The sequence below is a fragment of the Neolamprologus brichardi genome, chromosome 14 (genome assembly GCF_056152115.1).
Source record: "Neolamprologus brichardi isolate AB-2024 chromosome 14, ASM5615211v1, whole genome shotgun sequence".
Classification (NCBI taxonomy): Eukaryota; Metazoa; Chordata; class Actinopteri; order Cichliformes; family Cichlidae; genus Neolamprologus; species Neolamprologus brichardi.
The window spans coordinates 35,462,563-35,483,057 of record NC_142117.1 but is presented as its reverse complement, the minus strand read 5'-3'; the positions used below and the strand labels follow the sequence as shown (position 1 = coordinate 35,483,057).

At 40.0% G+C, this 20,495-nt stretch overlaps 2 protein-coding genes across 2 annotated transcripts; one reads left to right on the top strand and one right to left on the bottom strand.

Moving 5' to 3' along the window:
* The first annotated feature begins 538 nt into the window (after positions 1 to 538).
* Positions 539 to 9,169, top strand: aqp11 (aquaporin 11). Its single transcript, XM_006805171.3, has 3 exons — positions 539 to 1,384; positions 4,696 to 4,812; positions 8,408 to 9,169. The coding sequence occupies exons 1-3, from the start codon at positions 787 to 789 to the stop codon at positions 8,506 to 8,508; spliced, it is 816 nt and encodes a 271-aa protein (XP_006805234.1). The 5' UTR covers positions 539 to 786; the 3' UTR covers positions 8,509 to 9,169.
* Positions 9,170 to 12,500: 3,331 nt separating this feature from the next.
* Positions 12,501 to 17,606, bottom strand: clns1a (chloride channel, nucleotide-sensitive, 1A). The gene is made up of 7 exons (XM_035914049.2): positions 17,211 to 17,606; positions 16,310 to 16,446; positions 15,980 to 16,111; positions 15,764 to 15,874; positions 14,787 to 14,792; positions 13,250 to 13,423; positions 12,501 to 12,571 (listed from the first exon to the last, which is right to left on the bottom strand). The coding sequence occupies exons 1-7, from the start codon at positions 17,327 to 17,329 to the stop codon at positions 12,501 to 12,503; spliced, it is 750 nt and encodes a 249-aa protein (XP_035769942.2). The 5' UTR covers positions 17,330 to 17,606.
* Positions 17,607 to 20,495: the final 2,889 nt, after the last annotated feature.

Here is a 20,495-nt window from a genome sequence, read left to right as displayed (position 1 = left end):
TATAAATATATGCAGTGGCCCCTAGAGACAAAACACGTACAAACTCCAAAACACATTTCTAGCATGAACTGAACTTCCAAAACAGAGCTACCTAGATTACTTAAATTACACAACTGAAAGCATATGTGTATTGTTTGTGTATTTATACACAGGCACTCATATATATTCAAATAATTCAAAAAATGTTCATTTACCTGTTACTACCACACACCAAATCCGGTTGTTGGTACTTGCTGGCTTGTGTAGCCACTAGGTAACAAAAGCTCAACACTGCGCCCAGCATCCTGGAGCACTTCTGTTGTGTTTTGTACATGTTTGGAGTTTTTATGTGTTTCTGAGTTTTTATGTGTTTTGGAGTTTGCACGTGCTTTGTCTGTAGGGGCCACCGTAAATATACTTTTATTTATTCGCTCCACATAAAATGTAATAAATAAATCATACAATACAAAAACCAACTATTCACATTTCAAATTTTCAGCTTTTTCCTTTGATATTTCGTTCGCGACCGACACATCACTAGTCCGTACTGTGAGCAGACAACCAGCAGGAGGAGGACTGCGGAGCTCAGTCACTTCCGCACCATGTGAGCCACCGGGACTGGAGCTCATTTGCTCCCGCTTGAACTCCACATCCTCCGGTATAGAGAAGCAGCACCCCGGCACAGCAAAGACTTCCGCACCCCATCATCAGGGCGCTCTAGTGGGAGAAAGGAGGCCCGCAGCTCAGTGCACGCAGCGGCCACGCACAGGGACCGTCCCCGGCTGGGAGCACGGACCGGCCGGCAGCATGTCTGCGGACGTGGCGGTGTCTTTGGCGGTGCTCGCGGGGATCGTCGTGCTGAGCGACGTGACCCGCAGGTTGCTGGCTCGGGCCCTAGCAGACACCGGGCTCTCCGAGTACGTGGTGGAGCTCGTGTCCACCTTCCAGCTGTGCTGCTGCACCCACGAGCTCAAGCTGCTGTCCGAGGTGGGCGGCATCGAGCCTGGTCTCGCGCTCACCTTCACGTATTTGGCGTCGGTGGTCCACGGGCTCACCTTCAGCGGGGCGATCGGGAACCCCTCCGGTGCGCTCGAGCGCGCTTACCACGCCAAGTTGTCGGGCTCCCGCGCCCTGCGGAGGATCGCGTGCCAGTTCGCGGCGGCCGCCGCTGCACGCGCCGCGGTGCCGAGGCTGTGGGGGGTCGGGCTGTCGAGACTGCACGCGCGACACAAGCTGTTCGGGTTCCGATGCACCAGCCCCATCCACGCGCCCCTGCACGAGGCCGCTGCGGTTGAGCTCGCGTGCGCCTTTGCGGTTCAGACTGTTATCACGCACACGCAATCGGTGCAGGAGAAATACCGCGTGCACGCCGTGGCTGCGGTCATCACCACAGCGGTTTATGCAGGTATGATAACTCTATATGACTGCTGCAGGGAATCAAATCCGGCTCCACCGCTAATTAATCACGTGATCGGAAATCACGACCACATCAGAGTATTTACATGGTGCCGGGGTCTGTTGGGGGAGACACGAACCGGGCACCAATCAGACACTTCAGCCACGAATACATAAAAATCACCTAAATGTGGCTGAACAGTGGCTCAGACCTCCTGCTCTCATAAACACGCATTAGCGGTGTGAGGGACGGAGCCGCTTTGTTTGTGGTAGTTTTCATCATATTACACACAAAAGTGCAGGGCCGTGCAGAGAGGTTTAAAGGGTTAGGTGCTCAAAGTTAAAAAGGGGCACATTGAACCAGGCTAAATAACAACAACACACATTCATCAAGAATCTAATATGGGAAGGGCAGGGCTGTGTTGATCTGAGACTGTAGACATTAAAAAGTCCATAGGAGAGATGGTAGCTGATTAAACAAGTGTCATGAGATAATAACAAAATGCAAAGTTTGGTGACAGCGCTTGGAACCATATGGCAACAAAAAACTGTGAGAAATAAATTAGGCTCTGCCTGTGAATCACTCTTTGCTTCTTCCTTCCATCCCATCATTTCATATATCACTCTCCACTTGCTGTCTATGTGAGAACAAGGCACAACTTGCTATTGCAATAAACTATAATCTAATTATCCACACCTAACAACTCTTGCACTTAATCTATAATAAAATGATAACAGAAAAATGTTATAGCCCTGCCTTTAGTAGCCTCACACAGCTCCTACTGTTTCCTCCTCATGTCCTTACCAGGCATGTCTGGACAATGTTATATCATGAGTAATAATTTAAAAAAATCCATATACATAAAACACACACATGCACGCACAGTGACATTTTAGACCTTCTTCAGAATACTGTATATACTATGGGCATCGTGGTGCTGATCCAGAATCCTTACATTATTATTTATTACTAGAGCTACAATAATAAAGCAATGAGGAGGGGGAAGTAATAAATATGAAATAATGTATTTATGATGATTCCATTTGTTTCACTATCCACTCTGTGCACGGGCAAAGCTTATTACATTTTTAAACTGTAGAGATACAATAATTTTACTGCAGTAAAATCCAAATTTTGTCTTATTTAAAATATAAATCTAATATAATCTGCTTCTTAATGTATGTTCTTTAAAATACAGCGTGTGTTTTTTTAATATATTATAATTATAATACTGCATAATTATGTGGACATGCATATTAGATCGTTTTTTAGTGAAATATAATCCCCCCAGAGAGGCAGGAAAAGCCCGGAAACTTATTTTAAAACTAAATATGTTCTAAATACTTTAAAACTAAATATGTTCCCTAAAACGGTGACAGAGCTACAGACCCATGACAGCCTTACACAGGTAGCCAGCAGCTATGACCAGCACTACTTGTACAGTTAATAAAAGGACAGGTAATGTTTGTCACGCTGTTGCACGTTCGTTTGTTTCAGTTCGTCAGTTGCCACAAGACAGCTTACCAACGTGTACATAATAAGCCAACACTCCTGGGTGCTATACACTACAGTGTACGCTGTACACCTACTTACTGGTTTTGTCACATCAGTCTGTGTCTCTGAGTTAACTTGTGTTTCTCCTACAGGTCCGGACCGCTAAAAATGCGCGTGCTCTTTGTGAGCTCGTTCCCGGCTCGTAACCAGCGTTCTGCCGTCAAGGACGATCATTGGTTAAATGTGATCATGTGACTGATGCAAGCCAGATCCTTTTATTTAGCAAAACTGTGATTAATAGTTAAATATTATTGTTGAGGGGCACAGACAGGACTCCGCACGCCCACACACATAAACAAAATATAATGATAATTTAAAAAAAAAAAAAAAGTTGCCTCAACAAAAGGGCACTTTGGGCACCCATCAGGAAAGGGGCGGGTGCTCAAGCCCCTCTAGCTCCCCCCTCTGCACGTGCCTGCAAAAGTGTGCAGCTTATAGTTATGTGGCAACGTGTCCCACCTCAGGGTAGTGCAGGCATCAAAAGGCAGTGACACGTTACCCTGCGGGAGAGCCATCATAACGGTCTCTCTTCACAAACACTGGGGGCTTGGAAAAGCCTCAGTGCTAAAGTGTTAAGAATGGGCAATCAGGTGGCAGCGTGACCTTAGAACCTTTACTCTGAGTGTGTGTAGAGGGACACGTGTTCACTGTGTGTTTATATAGAACAAGCAGACTGGGACAATTATGATCAAACCAAACTCAACGCTTAAAATCGACTCCTTATCTTTGATCCGTCCTCAACTGGTCATGAACGTGATGGTCAGCCAGGTATCCAGTTTACCTTTGAGTGTCAGATTTAGGCAGATTTGATTGCTTCCGTTTCATAATGACAGATTTAAGTGAACTCCTCTGTCTCCATTCCCAGACTGCTACTTTTTAATTTCCTTTAACTTGCTCCGAGTGCTCTTTTGTCTGCATGGTGTACCTGTAGCCTGGCATGCTGAATAACCAGTGAGTGGACCTTCCAGAAATATGTGATTTTAGGATTTTATAAGTCATTTGGCTGTTGAATAAGGTTAGTCATCTTTAAAGAGGTGAATATTTATGGAGTCATCAGTTGACGTTCGTTTGTGGAAGTCTGTTTTCACTCTGATAATAAAGAGAATTTATTTTTTTCATTGACCAATAATAAAAAGACTGTTATTATATTTTTAACATTATATGATTATATTCACAGTGATGCTTTGAGGAAGACTGCACTGTTTGTCCCAGAATAATCAAACTGCAATGAAATACATTCACTAATTTACTATTTGGAACTAACACACTATTAGTACATCTCAGAGACACCTTCTTTCTCACATGAAGAGTAACAGATTACATCTCTTACTGTGTCTGACCAACCAATTCTCGTGTAAAGTCAGTTATTAGCAGTTTTTTAACTACACCCGTAAATGAACGTTTGACTGGATGCTGATAAGTGAATACTGAGAATTTAGGAGGAAATGTTTTCAAATGTTCCTCCAGAGAATCTGATTAAAATCTAAGCAAGAATCTGTTTGATCAATGACCTTTTTTCAGCCAGTAAGCTTTAAAGTCACACATCTGCTGGAATATTATAATTTTCTGCTCTCTTTTTATACCTTTATGGAGAAGAAAAGCGTCTGGAGTCCTGATGCTTTTCTATCCAAATATGACCTGGATGACTGAGAACCTTCACAGACTTTAACTTTCTAAGGCAGATTCAGGAATGCTTTGTGCTGTATAGGAGATTTAAATGATGAACAAATGTGAGTTCACTAATAAAACTGTGCATGTGTGTCCAGGTGGCAGCGTGACCGGAGCTGTCTTTAACCCAGCGCTGGCCTTCTCCACACAGTTCCCCTGCAGTGGACACTCCTTCCTCGAGTACTGCGTGGTCTACTGGCTGGGCCCGCTGCTCGGTGAGACTAACACACCTGACAGAGACGTTACAAAAATCTCAACTTAAAGAGATCACAAGTATTTTTTCTGCTGCCTACTGAAGCCAGTAACATCAGTTTGAAAATAGTTTTTAATGTGATTTTTGCACAAACTGGCTGAAAAATCCTCAGTGCTATAAATTATAAACACATAAACTTTTTTCTAAATTGAAATTTCTTCTGGCTTTTCATTTTGTTTATAAACACGACAGCTCAAAAAGTCCTGAATGAATTCTGATAAAACTTTGAGGGGGTGTAGCGTGGAGTCATGTTAACAATCCAGTAACATTTGCCTTACATGCTATTTGAAAATAGACAAAAAGCCTTTTAACTAAGAAAATATGATTCTTACAAGTGTGGTGTGTATTGTCAACATATAGAAAATACCATATAAAGGTTTAAAATATCATATCACATTTGACCTCCGACCTTTCCTTCAAGGTCAGTTGATTGATCTAAAGGTCAAAGGGATAATAATAGAGCTATATAAAACTATGTTTCTTACTGTCATTGTATTTTCATCGTGTCGGCATATAGGGAATGATAAATGGGGTTCCTGAATATCACCTTATTTTGGACCTTCTTTCTGACCTTCTCAGTCTTTCCATGTTCTGTGCAATATTTTGGTCTCAGTGAAATTACCATCCCCACCCTAAATGACCATAGCCCTACCCTTATTTATTTTTTTATTATATTGTATAACTGCCCTTGTATACCACCCCACAATGTCTCTGTTTCAATGTTTGTACGCATACACCATGTATATAGTATAGAATAGAATGCCTTTATTGTCACTGTACAGTTGTACAATGAGATACAGAGCATCTCCTACTCAGTGCAAACATGCTGGGGGGGAGGCACAGTTCTGCAGCGCTATATACATAGTACATGGATAGTATTAACAGAGGGAAAAGATATATATATATATATATATATATATATATATATATATATATATATATATAATGTACAAATATACAAGCCGGTTTTTAAAAAAAAGTAATATGTAATAAATAATGTTGTGTATATTCAGTTGGGTTATTGCACATAGAATTGGTATTGCACAGTGGTGGTCCATAGAGGAAGTAGGAAGAAAGGGAAAAGAAGAAGGGGGGGCTGTGTTATCGGTGCATGTGTGAGTTCAGGGTGGTTATGGCTTTGGGGAAGAAACTGTCCATCAGGGAGGGGAGAGGGCAGCCGATGATCTTTTGTGCTGTCTTGACCACACTCTGAAGCCTCACTCTATCCGCCTTGGTGCAGCTGCCGTACCATACCGTGATGCAGTAGGTTAGCAGGCTCTCAATGGACAAGCGATAGAAGGTCAGCAGCAGGTTGGAGTTCAGCTTATACTTCCTGAGGACTCTCAGGAAGTGCAGCCACTGTTGGGCCTTCTTGACGACCGCTGAGATGTTCTCTGTCCAGGAGATGTCAGCAGTTACTCACATATATATGTATACATATATATTGCTTTTTATTTTTTATTTTTTCCCTCCTTGTATATTGTTTTCTTTTCTTTACTTTTGCACCTTTGTGGTCCAGCTACCCAATTTCGCTGTGCAAGAAACCGCTCGATGACAATAAAAGGCTCTGAGTTCTTTAAGGTCAAATACAGCCAAACCTTCATAAAATGTTTTTAATCTTTAAAACTGTGCTTAAAATGCTGCTGCCTTTGACGACAGTTAGGAAGTTGCACTGGTATATGCGGATTTTAAATATCACAATATAGTTTCGATCCAAATATCATGTCACATTTGACCTCTGACCTCACTTTTACCCTTCACATCTGCCTTTCTTTCAAGTTGAGTCCAAAACGTGGTGCAGCCTTAAAGACAGTTTCGTCTTTATATTTCCAGGACAGATTCAAGATAGAAAATATTTTTACACGACGGTACACAGAAATAAAGAGCTGTGGTCATAAATGACCCCTCTTTGCCACGTGGATCCCCGGTAAAGGTTTTAGTTGAACTGTTAGACAGAAGAAACCACATTAGCGATGAGCACTGCTACGTTTTAGTGCCTGTGTCTCTGGCAGCCAGCGAGCCAGTTGTGTTCAAAGTGTTGACACCAATCTGATAAGCTGCTTAAATATTAAAATCTCATGACTCATTTGTTTGACGCAAAGATGTGTGTAATTTACCTTCGCTGGCAGAGCGACGAGCGTCTAAAAATATCTCTCGGTGCTTCAGGAATGACATTGTTTGTTTAATGGAATAAATCCCATGATTGCCGTTCCAGGATTCAGGCACATTTATTTTGATGCAACAGCAAAACTCAAAAACGTGAGAGAGCACACATCAGATTTTGGTCGATGAAATATTCCAGTTTTTGACTGACATTTGTTGTGTAGTTAAAAAATAAGACAGCTTTGGATAACAAAACCCCCGAGGTGACTGTTGTTTGGGAGTTGTTTCATTTATCTGAGCGGTGTGCATCGCTTCACAGTAACACCTTAAATGTTTTATTCAGAAGTTTCATGGTTGATATCAGTGTTGGTCAAGTTACTTGAAAAAAGTAATCAGTAACTAAATACTGATTACTTCCTCAAAAAAGTAATCCAGTTACTTTACTGATTACTTATTTTCAAAAGTAATTAATTACTTAGTTACTTAGTTACTTTTTAAAAACACGATTTACAATCTGAATAGGTGATAAAGTGATAGATCTTTCAGCCCAATTCTACTTTTTCTGCATAATCATCATATAAAATGTAATCAAATGGAAAAGTCTCTTTTTAAAACTTGTTTTATTAGTTTTAATCTTTTAACTTTATGCATCAAGCAAAAATTTAATTATATGCAACATTCACTGACTGGAAGAAATTTGTTTAACATTTAAACCTATTTTCTTCACATTCCAGCACATAAAATAAAATATTTTTTGTGTGTTTACACTCACTCTTTCAAATAGATGCAAGTAAAACACAGCAGAAAATAAATAAAGTCACAGACTAGCGGTCCTGTTGCTCTATTTTCACCTGTAAAGCAGGAGTGGGGTAGGTGGAGGTTTACCCTGGTGCAGGTGTGCCGCAGCAGTCAGTGGAAGGATACGGCAGTTTCTCTGTGAGTTTCCCATTACGTCGTAGCTACTCGGTGCTTGCTTGGAAGTTTAGGGGTTTTTTCGCTGTAAAAAGAAGTTTTCTTCCCACGCACAACGGACACTAATGTTTTTGTCACTTTTTATGGAATCAAACTCAAAGTAAGGTCAGTACTTCCACGCTTTAAACGCTGCACGCTCATACTCTCTCTGCACTCGATATATGATCCATTGTTGATCTGCACACAGCTGTTGTCACAAACGTCGCACTCGCTTACGTCACTGTCATGAGACATTCTGGCAAAGAAATCACGGTTTTAGTAACGCAGTAACGCAGCGTTCCTACGGGAAAGTAACGGTAATCTAATTACTGTTTTTGCAATAGTAATCCCTTAATCTACTCGTTACTTGAAAAAAGTAATTGGATTACAGTAACACATTACTTGTAACGTGTTACTGCCCATCTCTGGTTGATATACAGAAAACAACTTTTGTCTTAAAAGTTTAATTTTTTTCCTCTTCTTCTGCATCGTGGCTCTTTCAGGGATGATGAGCTCGGTGCTGCTGTTCGACAAACTCGTCCCTGCGCTCTCAACAAAACCGTCACCTCGCCATCTTCCCACGGAGAGCAAGAAGAAGGCGTGAGCGTTGCAGGACGGCGATTTTCAGGTGAAGCTGTTTGTGACGGACTGTCAACCTGCTGCTGAGAAAGAAGGAAGAGGAAGAACGGCACGAATGCACTTCTTTTTAAGGGATACCAGAAGCACATCTGAGAAGTTCAACACAAAATTAGCTTTTAAATTTGTGAACAGGGCAACGCCAACATTTTACTTTCAATCAAACCTGTAGAACTTTTTGTATTTTTAATGCTGAGTCAACACACTGACCTTTTTTAGGGTTACTAAAATAATGTTTGCATGAGTTTTTTTTTTTTTTTTTTAAAAAGACTGGAACCACAGAGCTGATATAAAGGACACAGATGTGTTGTAACCCTGCAAACAAATGTTATACAGCAACATACACTTAGCCCCTATTTTATGTTTAAATCACTTTTTAAGCTACTAAACTAATCTGACAACTGCAAACTGAAAATGTGATGTAGCATAATATTGCAACAACCTCATTAGTCTGTCTTTGAGTAAATGATCTGTGTATTTCAGTCATATTTTTACCTAATATTACATTCCTGAGCCATGCACGGTGTAGGAGTGTACATGCACATGTCTGTTAGTTTTTGCACAAATGCAATTAGTGCCTTTGAGCTCTTTGTAAATACTGTACATGCAAAAATAAATAAACAGTGTAGTCAGTGCTGATTGGTTGTTTCTTTGATCCTGGGAAGGGTTCAGCAAAAACATTAGTGTTTCCAAAGAAGCCACGAAAAGTTATTAGCTTCATACTATGAAAGCTGTCCTGAAATTTTGCACATTTCAGGGCTGAAAAACACATTTCAGCCAAACCCAAGTGTCAGTCTGAACACATCTGTTGCTGTTAAATATGCATCAGTTTTATGTTGATACCATAAAGCAGGGGTCTCAACCTTAAACAAGCTGTGGGCCACTGCTGCGTTGCCATCTCATTGGAGGGCCACTTTAGTGTTCAAGTAGTACCAGAAAAACAAGAAAACGTAGCATAATTGTGTTTGTATTTAACAAAATAAAAACGCAGACATAAGTGTGCACATCAGTTTTTGACTCTCTCACTGGACTAACACAGCCAATCCCTCAGCATGTTTGTGCTCTCTGCTCTTGTTGCGTTCATATTAAAAAACTTTTTGCTTTTTAAAGAACTCACTTTAACATCCTCCCTAACAAAAAAAAGTAACTTCAAGGACCAAATTCCATTGTATTTTGTTCACGTCAATATATGGGCTGCAAATAGGTGTGACGTGGGCCGCGAGTTTGAGACGCCTGCCGTAAAGTTTGATCTGTTTTCTGATGATTAACTGAAGGAAACTTCAAAAATGGCGTTTTCATTTCACCATGTGGGATACATGGCTGCTCAAATAAGTTAAATAAAGATATTTTTGATTTCTTCTGTGCAGATAATCTGCAAGATGGAAAACTTTTACAAGCTGACGCAATAATTGGCTCAATCACTATTTTATGATTACCGTTTTTTCATCATCATCATTTATTTATTTATATAGCACTTTAAAAACGCACCTGGTAGACCAAAGTGCTGTACAATACTAATATGCACATAGTAATAAAACCAGACATAGCAATAAAATTAAAAAAAAATAAAAATATCAGTTACCCACAGAGTTAAAAGCCAGGGAATAAAAATAGGTTTTTAATAAAGACTTAAAAACTGGCACTGATGTAGCCTGTCTAATATGGAGAGGAAGGTTATTCCAAAGCATCGGCGCAGCAACAGAGAACGCTCGGTCTCCTCGAAGTTTCAGCCGTGACTTTGGGACCGAAAGCAGCAACTGCTCAGCTGACCGAAGGGAACGAGTGGGGGACGTGGGGCTTCAACAAGTCAGACAAATAAACAGGTGCCAGACCATTTAGAGATTTAAAAACCAATAAAAGGATCCTGAATTCAATTGGAAGCCAGTGTAAAGAGGCCAAAATCGGAGTGATGTGATCAAATTTTCTTCTGCAAGTTAAAAATCGTGCCGCGGCATTTTACACTAATTGCAAGCGTGACAAAGTGCCCTGCCCAACCCCTATTAAAAGAGAATTACAATAATCTAAACGTGAGGTAATAAAGGCATGAATAACACTTTCCAAGTCACGCTTGGAAAGAAAGGGCTTAACCTTTGATAAACGTCTGAGGTGATAAAATGCTGATTTTGCCACCCCGTTTACATGGTCATCAAAGGTAAGTGCAGAATCAATTTTAACTCCAAGATTTGTGATTTTGATAAAGTCCATTAACCATTTGCAAAATTCAAGACTCAATCCAGTGTCAAGATGCCCATCAAGAAAATATAATTTTGTGAGATTACACTTCCTCTTTTGACTGACCTTAGTGAGACCATGCAAAGCTGAAAATTACTCAGAAGCTTCTATCATATATAAAACCCTTAAAAATTGCCACCAGAGGCTCCTGGCGCTGCTCCTCGCATATCCAAATGAGTGGGCATTCACTGCCTGTTCAATGACGGCTGAGGAGGAAGTGCAGGCTGTTTACCATTATTGGAAGGCTGGTGGTTTAATAGTCAGCTTCTCCAGATCCATCAGTATGGTCTATAGAATATAATGCTATGGAACTGTTCCATTTACAAACCCTGTAAAAAATGATGTAATCAACACTTGGAGGATGATGGTTCAGCTTTTTTAGTTTGTAGGAAATAAATCACATCTATGACTCACACAGCTGACACTGACTTTAACCAGGAGCACTAGAGCTGCTGGCCTGAGAACAGCACCTTACAAATGAACTGTTGATGCTCAAAAACAGGACTGAAGACAAACACCTCAAACTGTTGTGGTGTTTGAAATTCCGTGATATACGAATTAATGAGCAACTCCAGACGGACAAACTTTGGTGCTGCAATCCACATCGAGTTTCACTGTTATCTGCACTAACACTGAAATAAACAAGCTGATACAAAAACTACTTGTTTATTGACAATCACATACAAAGATCCACTGTCCCCAGCAAAAACATCAAATATTCAATTGGTCATTAGGTACAAAACAAACAAAAACTCAGCGTTAGTTGGTTTTACAAACACGTTCAGGACTGCATCTCAAAAGTCCAGAGTAGCTTTGTTACAGAAGTGCCTGATAGTATGTCGATGTGACCGTTATCGAATTAACAGAAACCACACGATGCGGCAGAGCAGATGTCGGAAGCTCAGCGGTAAAAGGTTTCACAGAAAAGAGAGTAAGAGCTTTAAAGAAGTGCTGTTGTTCTTGTCTTCAATCCCACGATGCAACACTGATGCTTTGACCGGCTGCAGACACGATTTCCATCTACAGAAAGAGTCAGAACGCACACGAATGAACCAAACTGCAAACAGGCAACTTTTCTGTGGTCGCAAGTTCACGACACGGTTAATCAATGCAAACACTGATTGATGATTAGCTCAGTGGGCCGTGTGCAGTATGTTTCTCATCTCAGCACACATTTTACATTTTATTCTGCATATGATATTCTGTATATATTATCACTGCCTTTTTTAAATGGTAAATGGCCTGTATTTGTGTAGCGCTTTACTAGTCCCTAAGGACCCCAAAGCGCTTTACACATCCAGCCATCCACCCAAACACATTTTTAGTTAAACAAGTGGTAGTGTAGTGTGAGTGTAGCTAAATTTCACTGGCATGCTGAGATTCAGACGGTGGATCTGGACCCAAAAGATCATCACATGATCTTTTGCAGCCATTATAAATGTAACTGTACTTATTTTTGAAGCATGACGTAAATGAATTCTTATTTCAGTGGTAATTAAAATCAGCACTTATAGCATCACCTGTTAAATCTGATTAAAATGCTTAAAAGTGTGCCGCCTTTGCCCCAAAATGAAGTTTTAAAAAGATTTCCACCCCGAAGCTACTGTTTTACCACCACATTTTTCACAGAGCTTTCTCTTTCTCTTCATAACGTCTGCTCTTTGGCCAGACTGCCTGTTCCTGCTTCTAAAGGCCAATTCCTGCAAATGCTGACCGACACACTGAGACCTACCAGTGCTCGACGTCAGCATCCTCGAACTGACCCGCCTCCATCGCTGCTGTGTCCACCTCCATCCCATCTGTCAACATAAATGTACACACCAGAAATAAATCTTAAAATAAATTGATCCTCATCTTGCAAATCATCCAGAAATACTTTAATTTTCACTGCACAGAAAAGATTTTTGAGGAAATGTAAGTAATTTATATTTGCTCTACATTATAAACTGAACAGTATATTTATTAGTCTCTCATTGACTGGTTAAAGGAAGAAAAACATAGGATAGTTTCGTTTTTAGTAACAACTGTAGAGGTGATGATAACTCATACCAGAGCTTAAAGTTAGGGACTGGCTGCTTTGATTCACAGGTGTGTCACCACAGGTGTAGCTGCTAGCTGCCTGCTAAGCTTCACCTCCACTCTGTCTATGCTGCTGGTGCCTCCTGAAGCATTTTAATGAATTTATCTGACAAATACAGTTTGTTGAATAAACCAACATGGTGGCAACCAAAACACTGATGCTGCAAAGTTCAGACAGGCTGCATGCTGATCAACCATCCACCTTCCCGATATGCATCAGAGCAACGTCAAACATGAGTTGACCTTTTTTGTATCTACGGTGCCATTTTGTTTAGTTTTAGTCTAACTTTGTGTTATTGTGTCCCTCACATCTGTCTCGTCGTGCTCCGTGTGTCATGTCATTACTTATTAAAACTAAAACACAAAGAGCAACAGGTCGAGGTTTGTGCGACTCTGACCTTCAAACTCGGCTTTTGTTTCTTCCGTCCGGACTCCAGCCATGTGGTACTGCTGAGCGACTGACTGAGCCAGCATCCCCTCTAGCCTCTCCAGCGTGGCCTGACCCTCCTGCGTTAGCGCCGACAGGCCCTCGTCGCAGGTGTAGAAGGTTGGGATGTCAGCGTGACCGTGCTCTAAGCAGGTGGAGGAGAGAGATGGTGATGCAGCAGCAACAATTTAAAGACAAATTCTACCTGTTTGTTTTTGCTGTAACATGATAAAGGTGTTGAAAGCTTTTACACACACAGACTATATCTCCCCCACTCGTGAATTCTTTCTACTGTTTTTTGTTGTTGGAACAAACAGTGGCATCTCCAGTCTGCCCTGTAAGTCTGACATCATTAGCCGTTCCATCTAAAGATGATGCACCATGTTCTGAGGGATTTCTGAAAAACTAAAATGTACAGCTCTGCTGTCACTTCACACATGAACAAAGACAGAAAACTAAACAGCTGTGTACCCATTCAAATCTTTGTTAGTCTCAGGCTATGTCCACACGTACCCAGGTATTTTTGAAAACGCAGATTTTTCTATGTGTTTGCACCTTTCGTCCACACGTAAACGGCGTTTTTGGTCACTGAAAACGGAGATTTTTAAAAACTCCGGCCAGGGTGGATATTTTTAAGAACTCTGTTTTTGCATTTAGATGTGGACGAGAAAAACGGAGAAAACGCAGCGTCAAAGGTGTGCGCCTTTTTTGACGTCACACTGTGTGCCACGTTATTGTTTCGGTGAAATGAATTTCTACAATACTGTTACTGTTAATTGTACTCTCTGCAGTGTTTAAATGCTTACATATACACACACAGTTACTGTCCCTCCACACATACGACTCGGTTCTGCTTCTATGCCCCAGCTTTGTTTACTATTTCCCACCGAGGCTTCTAGACTTCTGATTGGCCAACATTTCTGCACGGTTAGGAATATAGCGCCACCTGCTGCTTTGGCATGTTCCTAGCAGCATTTTCCTTCATTTCTGCCTTTACGTGTGGACGGGATTATTTTTTAAAACGGAAAATCTCCGTTTTCAAAAATACCCGTGTACGTGTGGACGTAGCCTCAGAGTGATTCTTTTCTGATACCTTCAAGTATCTGGTGTCTGGCAAACCTGAGCGCTGGGCTGTAGTTACACCACATGGTTTTAAAAACTGAGCTTTAATATGTGCTGCAGATGAATAGTGGTAATAAAAACCCAGAGAGGCAGGCAGTGATCGTGATGACTAATTTTAAGGGCTTGTTCAGATTAAATGACACCTTAAAAAGACAACAGTCGTTTGGACCTGGATGCAGGGTTCACACGTCATCGCTTAACAACAGGATAGCACAATCCCCTCACTCTTATTTTGAAAGTTCAGCTGCTGATAACCATCTTTTCTCAGTCCTCCTGCTTCTTCAGTGATTTAAAGACAGATTTACAAAGAGTACTGTTTAATCCACCTGTGCACACTGCACTGCCATACACATCAGTTACTCTGTGCTCATCTCATTTAAACTTACCAGCCTCTGCAAGCAAGCAGTCCGAGTCATCAGTCCGTGAAGGGGAAAGAGAAAAGACAGAAGGAGAAAAATGAAAAGACTTTTACATTCAGACAAAAGAATTATTTTATCAAATGTTCTTTACAGTAAACTATTTAAACTGGAACTATTTGGTAATCCTTATTTTCTGTCATATATGCAGCTACAATGGTGCGTGCGCAGAGAAAAAAAGCCACCATAACAAATCATGAGATCACCATACGAACAAGTAATCATTATGAGTTTTTAAGCGCTTATTAATGAGGATTAGTTTATAACCTGGATCTGTCTAATCTCAAACACGGAGACATCCATAATGTGGCTAATCAGACCTTCTCTTTGCTAGACAAAGCTAATCAACAACAATTTCCCTTGTGGGATTAATAAAGTATCCATCCATCTATCAGAAGGAAGCTTACTTAAATGGGAGGAGCTAAAGGAGATAAATGGGGGGGGGTTTGTGTCAGACAAAGGAGCATCGAGGATGAACTGTGGTGCTGTCGGAAGGAGGAATAAAGTAAATATGAAATGTGTTTAAAGATAATTTAGTTTCCAAGTTTAAAAAATTAACGTTGGAAATGAGCAGAACAGGTCAACTTTACAAGAACAGCCATTGGTGATGTAAGAAATTCACTTCAATAGAAATACAATTAGGCACAAAGCCATTTCTACTCTGTATTCATAAATACAATAAAATGCTTAAAAAGAAAACTCGTTTTTTTTCTGGAAAGATTTTCTGCTTCTGTTTTGTGTTTCTGAATTAATTTGGGGATTTATATCACTGTTTGTTGGAATGTGAGGAGCTGTTGTCTTCTTTGTGTCTGCTAAAGAGACAAAGAAGTGCATGAACAGAGGATCCTAAATCATCCAGACTGAAATCAGACCCATTTTTACAGGCCACTTCATTGTAACGTTGAGCCAGGTGCATTCTGCATCTATGCGTTTGAGTTTTGCCTCACCGGCTTCCTCCACGTCGTACTCCTCTCCTTCAAAGTCGTTGTCCGAGTCGTCATCCTCGGGATCGGGGTGGAGCGCCTGGCACTCGCACATGGCTGAGAACATGGACTCCACTGCAAGTAAGGCACACAAAGGTATAAGTGTGATGCTGCGCCATCTCCAACTGTCGTTTATACAGGATGTGCAGCCTGCTGCTCATCCTCAGCGAGGTCACTCACATGCCGCTTTGTCGCTGGGAACAAATCGAATCTCTGTGATCGGCCCTTCGTCTTCATCATCGTCACCACCATCACTGCTGCCGTCATCATCATCATCAGCTGCTTTCTCTGCCATTTCTGCCCCGTTCTCTTCTGTAAGGAAACAGGAGAAGTCAGCAGTGACCCAAAAACTCCTTCAGAAACTGTAAAGAAACTATTTGTACACAACAGGTCAAACACGCTTTAACAACCCTGAAGACTGGACTCCCCTCGCCCCCCAAAAACTACATATTTTTGGGGGCCTAAACAAGTAAAAAGAGATATAAAGTTCAGATGTAAATTTCGCCTCACTGTTGAGTTTGCCGTTGACCATGACGTAGAGGTGTTCCTGTGGGTAAGTGCTGACGTCTCTGGAGATGGCGTGCAGACCGATGGAGGGATACTCCAGAGAGAAACCCAGGCCTGAGCTGTCAAACCACGACAGGCGCCTGATAAAAAGAAAACAAACTGCTTTAAACAACAATAACATTGTTTGCTTCTACTTTCTAAAAGTAAAAAAAGTGCTTTGTAAAAAAAATATGTAATGAGAAAATATGTAATTGTAATCCAACAGCGTGGGTCTGTGAGAAATATAACACAGCTGTAAAATCTGAATTTACACACACAATGTTTCCTTCCCAGTTTATTGCTGTTTTGTGCTTTTCCAAATTTTTTTACTAGCTTAAGAAAAATAAATAAAATTAATTAAGAATTGAATAACTGAAATAATATAGCAACACGAAGACAACAAGATGAAAAAGAACACAAAGACAATGTAAAAAGAAAAGAAATACAATGATAGCACAGAAACAAATTCCAAAAAAATAAAAATAAAAAATACATTTATTTAAAAAAAAATTAAGGAAAGGAAAAAGAAACGCGCCTAAGGTATACCAAAACACACACAAAATATATCATGTTTACGGAGAGGTACAAGAAAAAAATGTAATATAAATAATAAGTAAACATATTTCTAATACTGGATTTAAAAGAAGACATACACATTTTGTTCTACAATGTATTATTTTGAAAGAGTGCGCTCCGGAAGTGATTTCAGCGCGCGGAGCAGACGTTTATTTTGTGTCTATAACGTAAACTGGTGTGATTTCCAATGAAGTGCGCGTGAAAGCCCGATAAGAACCTCAATAAACACGAGCCTGAACCCCAGACCCACGAGCCAAAGAGCAAAACACGCGCCACGTGCATCACTTACGTTTCTGCGACGTAGAGGGTGCCGCAGCCGAGCCGCTGGCCGTCCATCACCGCCGTGGTCTCGGCTTGTTCGTGTCTCACTCCCTCGGTGGGAGGGTGGAGGTTATTCAGTAATACCATAGTCCTCGGCCCGCTCGGACGGAAAAGAACAGAAACCGGTGAAAACGCGCAGCTGCGTGACAAATTTTGTGCTGGCTAAAGATGGCTAATTTTACCCGGGGTAACTTCTCAGTGCTAAATCAGTGTCCGACAGCTGGAGGCGAGTAAACGGCAGCCGTGCTATAACGCTTCTTCCCTTGGATTAGCAGATCCGGGACAGAAAGCTTTGAGTGCGAACAGGCGTGACAAAAACTGAAAACACTGGTTACAAAGTGCTTGTTCAGGGTGACGTCACGCTAAAGTATCGCGACAACACAGAACTCCCATCGAGAATTCACATACTCCAGATTGGCAGTTTAAAAAGCTGTCGCGAGATGGAGCTGTTTCCTAATCTTTTATTCCTAAAGATGTAGAAATATAAATTCTTACATTATTTACCAAAAAAAAGTAAAAAATAAAATAAAATTCTAACAAAGACTGAGCATATATATAGAACAAACACGATTTTTTAAATAAACAAGTACAAATCAACACAGTAAAAATAAATGATTATCTGTATAAAAAAGGGAAAGGACACACTGAGTAAGCACCACTGACTTTATAAGATTTTTTTTCTTTCTTTTTTTCACTTGTTGGTAAAGACATTAACTTAAGGGCTTCCTCACTGGTTACAAATTTGAGTGACTAACTGTATAAACTGATTTAAACACTGCCTTAATAAAAAAGAATCATTAATATTCAAAATAGTAACTCATTATGTTTGGATAATTGATCCTCATTATATCAGTTTCTTGAAAAATAGTTTGGAAACAGAATAAAGACAGAGTTTGTAAGGACTATAAGGTCCACAAGCACTGAGGCAGTTATGCAATTTTCTAATCTTGCCTCAGAACACACACGCACACACACTGATTACTCATTTGACATCAAAGTTTGGGAGCTCTGATCCGGTTAATTAAATCCTGCACTGAAATATGGGGATTGTGTGTTTATTAAAATTTAAAATCATCATGGAGTCATTGACAGAGGAGCATCAACGTTCAGCCTGTTAAATTAGATTTTGATATTTTTATTTCAGAAATGATCCCTTACAAAGATGGAGAATATAAATGTGACCGCAGCAACATCCAGTTTGCTGTTTCTCATCTCTCCTCAAACCAGGAGAGAACTATTCAGATTAATATTCGCTTTAGAGTAACAAGTTCTTTAGTGTCCTGAACCCAGATCAGTGACATCATGGACCCATGATCCTCGCTGTTCTTGCTCTGGTGAGGATAAGAAAGGACAAAAGTGATGTTAAATCCATTGGCACAAGCCACACTTTAGTCTTATTTCGGTATTATCAGTGAACCTCTGAATGTTTTGCTGTTTGCCACTGTGTCAAAAACTCCTTAGCAGTGTATATAAATGCACGTGGCTGTTATGATGTTATTGTTGGTGTGTGAAGCGACCAGTGCAGTGGGTGTAATGGTTCTCTTAGCCTGAACTGTTTTTGATAACTGGAGAAATTGGAGCTCCTTTAGAAAACATGCAAACCCCTCACAGAGTTCTGACCAGGTTTGATCCCAGGAACCTCTTAGTGTGAGACCACAGAGCTACCCACTAAGGACAATAACACCTGATTTACATAGCACTTACAAATTGGAGAAAATGTTTAAATTATGAAACAAATTTAGATTTCTTGAGTTTTTCTGAGTTTGAGAGAGTACAAAGATTAGTGTGACAGTTTTAATGAGACTATCTGGAGTTTAAAACATTTCCTTCTAAATTCTCAGTATTCACTTATCAGCATTCAGTGTGCGCGATGCAATCTATTACTGTTCATGTGACTTTCTGAGAATGTATGAAAAGTGATCGGCTCTACCGCAATGTTCTTGTTTTGAACACCCACAGCAGGACTGAGGCCACGATTACAGTTTCACCTCAACTTTTATCCTAAAATCAGTCAGGCTCGTGCTTCAGTGTAAATGATTTTCACTGATTGATGTTGGTGATATTATGTGATCTACAGTGCATTTTATTTTCATGTCCTTCATCATTCTTTTATCTGCCATTGTGAGTTAAGTGCATGATTTACACTAAACTATCAGTGCACAATAAAGAAAAGCAGGACGACATTCCTTAAAACCTTTTGTTTGATCATTTCTCAAAAATAAGGTGAAATGAACACAGTCAGACAGACATTTCCCTCTCAAACAATCACCATGTTAATAAATGATATAACAGCTCTGTAACATGTTTCACTCGACATCAGAGACATGTTAAAGTGTGTTGGCTGCATATTAACTCAAAATCCTGAAAACAAAGTTTGGGAGCTGTGATCCAGTTTACTAAATCCTGCACTGAAATATGAGGATTGTGTGTTTATTAAAATTAAAAATCATCATGGAGTCATTGACAGAAGAGCATCAACGTTCAGCCTGTTAAATTAGATTTAGATATTATTTTATTTCAGAAATGATTCCTAACAAAAATGGAGAATATAAAAACACAATCAAAGCAGTAACGTCCATATTATGAAGTGTTTGCTGTATCAGACAATCATGTTTCCAGACTGCTGCATCACAACAATTTGAAATGCAAATATAAATGATTCACAACAATGAAAACAATATAGTGCAGATAAACATGGTGCTGTAATGAATCTGCTCTTAAACACAATAACAAAATACATTTTCCCAGAGAGATGATAATGATTCACATCAGAGTGAAGAACGAATACATTTACAACTGGTTTCTAACATTTATTATAGATCGAACTGATCACTGATAGAAACAGAAGAATATTCAAAATGATACTCTGAGAGATACATGAATGAGATATGGATAAACATCAAATCACATAAAACAAAAAAGCACATAATCATTATAAATGAAATAAAATATGAGTACAAAAAAATAAGAATTAAGTCGAAAGATAAAAAAGGCAAAATGTTTAAAATATATAATCATATAAGAGACTGAACCGTCCAGTCAGGTCACAGATTCATATCTACAATAATATTTTTGTTTGTTTTTGTTTTGATTCCATCAATCCTAGGTCCCTGTATTAATATTAACACTATTATTATTACTTATAATAATAATGTTGTTATTATTATTATCATTATAAATGCTGATAAGCATATTAAGTGTGTGTCTGAGCTGAAAGCCGCTCTCCTCTCCTGGTTTTCTGTGTCACACAGAC

Bases quoted from the DNA above. Each gene is read 5' to 3' on its own strand.
- aqp11 (XM_006805171.3), top strand. From the start codon at position 787: ATGTCTGCGGACGTGGCGGTGTCTTTGGCGGTGCTCGCGGGGATCGTC. The intron at 1,385-4,695 runs GTATGATAACTC...ATGTGTGTCCAG, and splicing joins CACCACAGCGGTTTATGCAG to GTGGCAGCGTGACCGGAGCT. The intron at 4,813-8,407 runs GTGAGACTAACA...TGGCTCTTTCAG, and splicing joins CTGGCTGGGCCCGCTGCTCG to GGATGATGAGCTCGGTGCTG.
- clns1a (XM_035914049.2), bottom strand. From the start codon at position 17,329: ATGGTATTACTGAATAACCTCCACCCTCCCACCGAGGGAGTGAGACAC. The intron at 16,112-16,309 runs GTGAGGCGAAAT...GTTTCCTTACAG, and splicing joins GGTCAACGGCAAACTCAACA to AAGAGAACGGGGCAGAAATG. The intron at 15,875-15,979 runs GTGAGTGACCTC...CCTTACTTGCAG, and splicing joins TCCCAGCGACAAAGCGGCAT to TGGAGTCCATGTTCTCAGCC.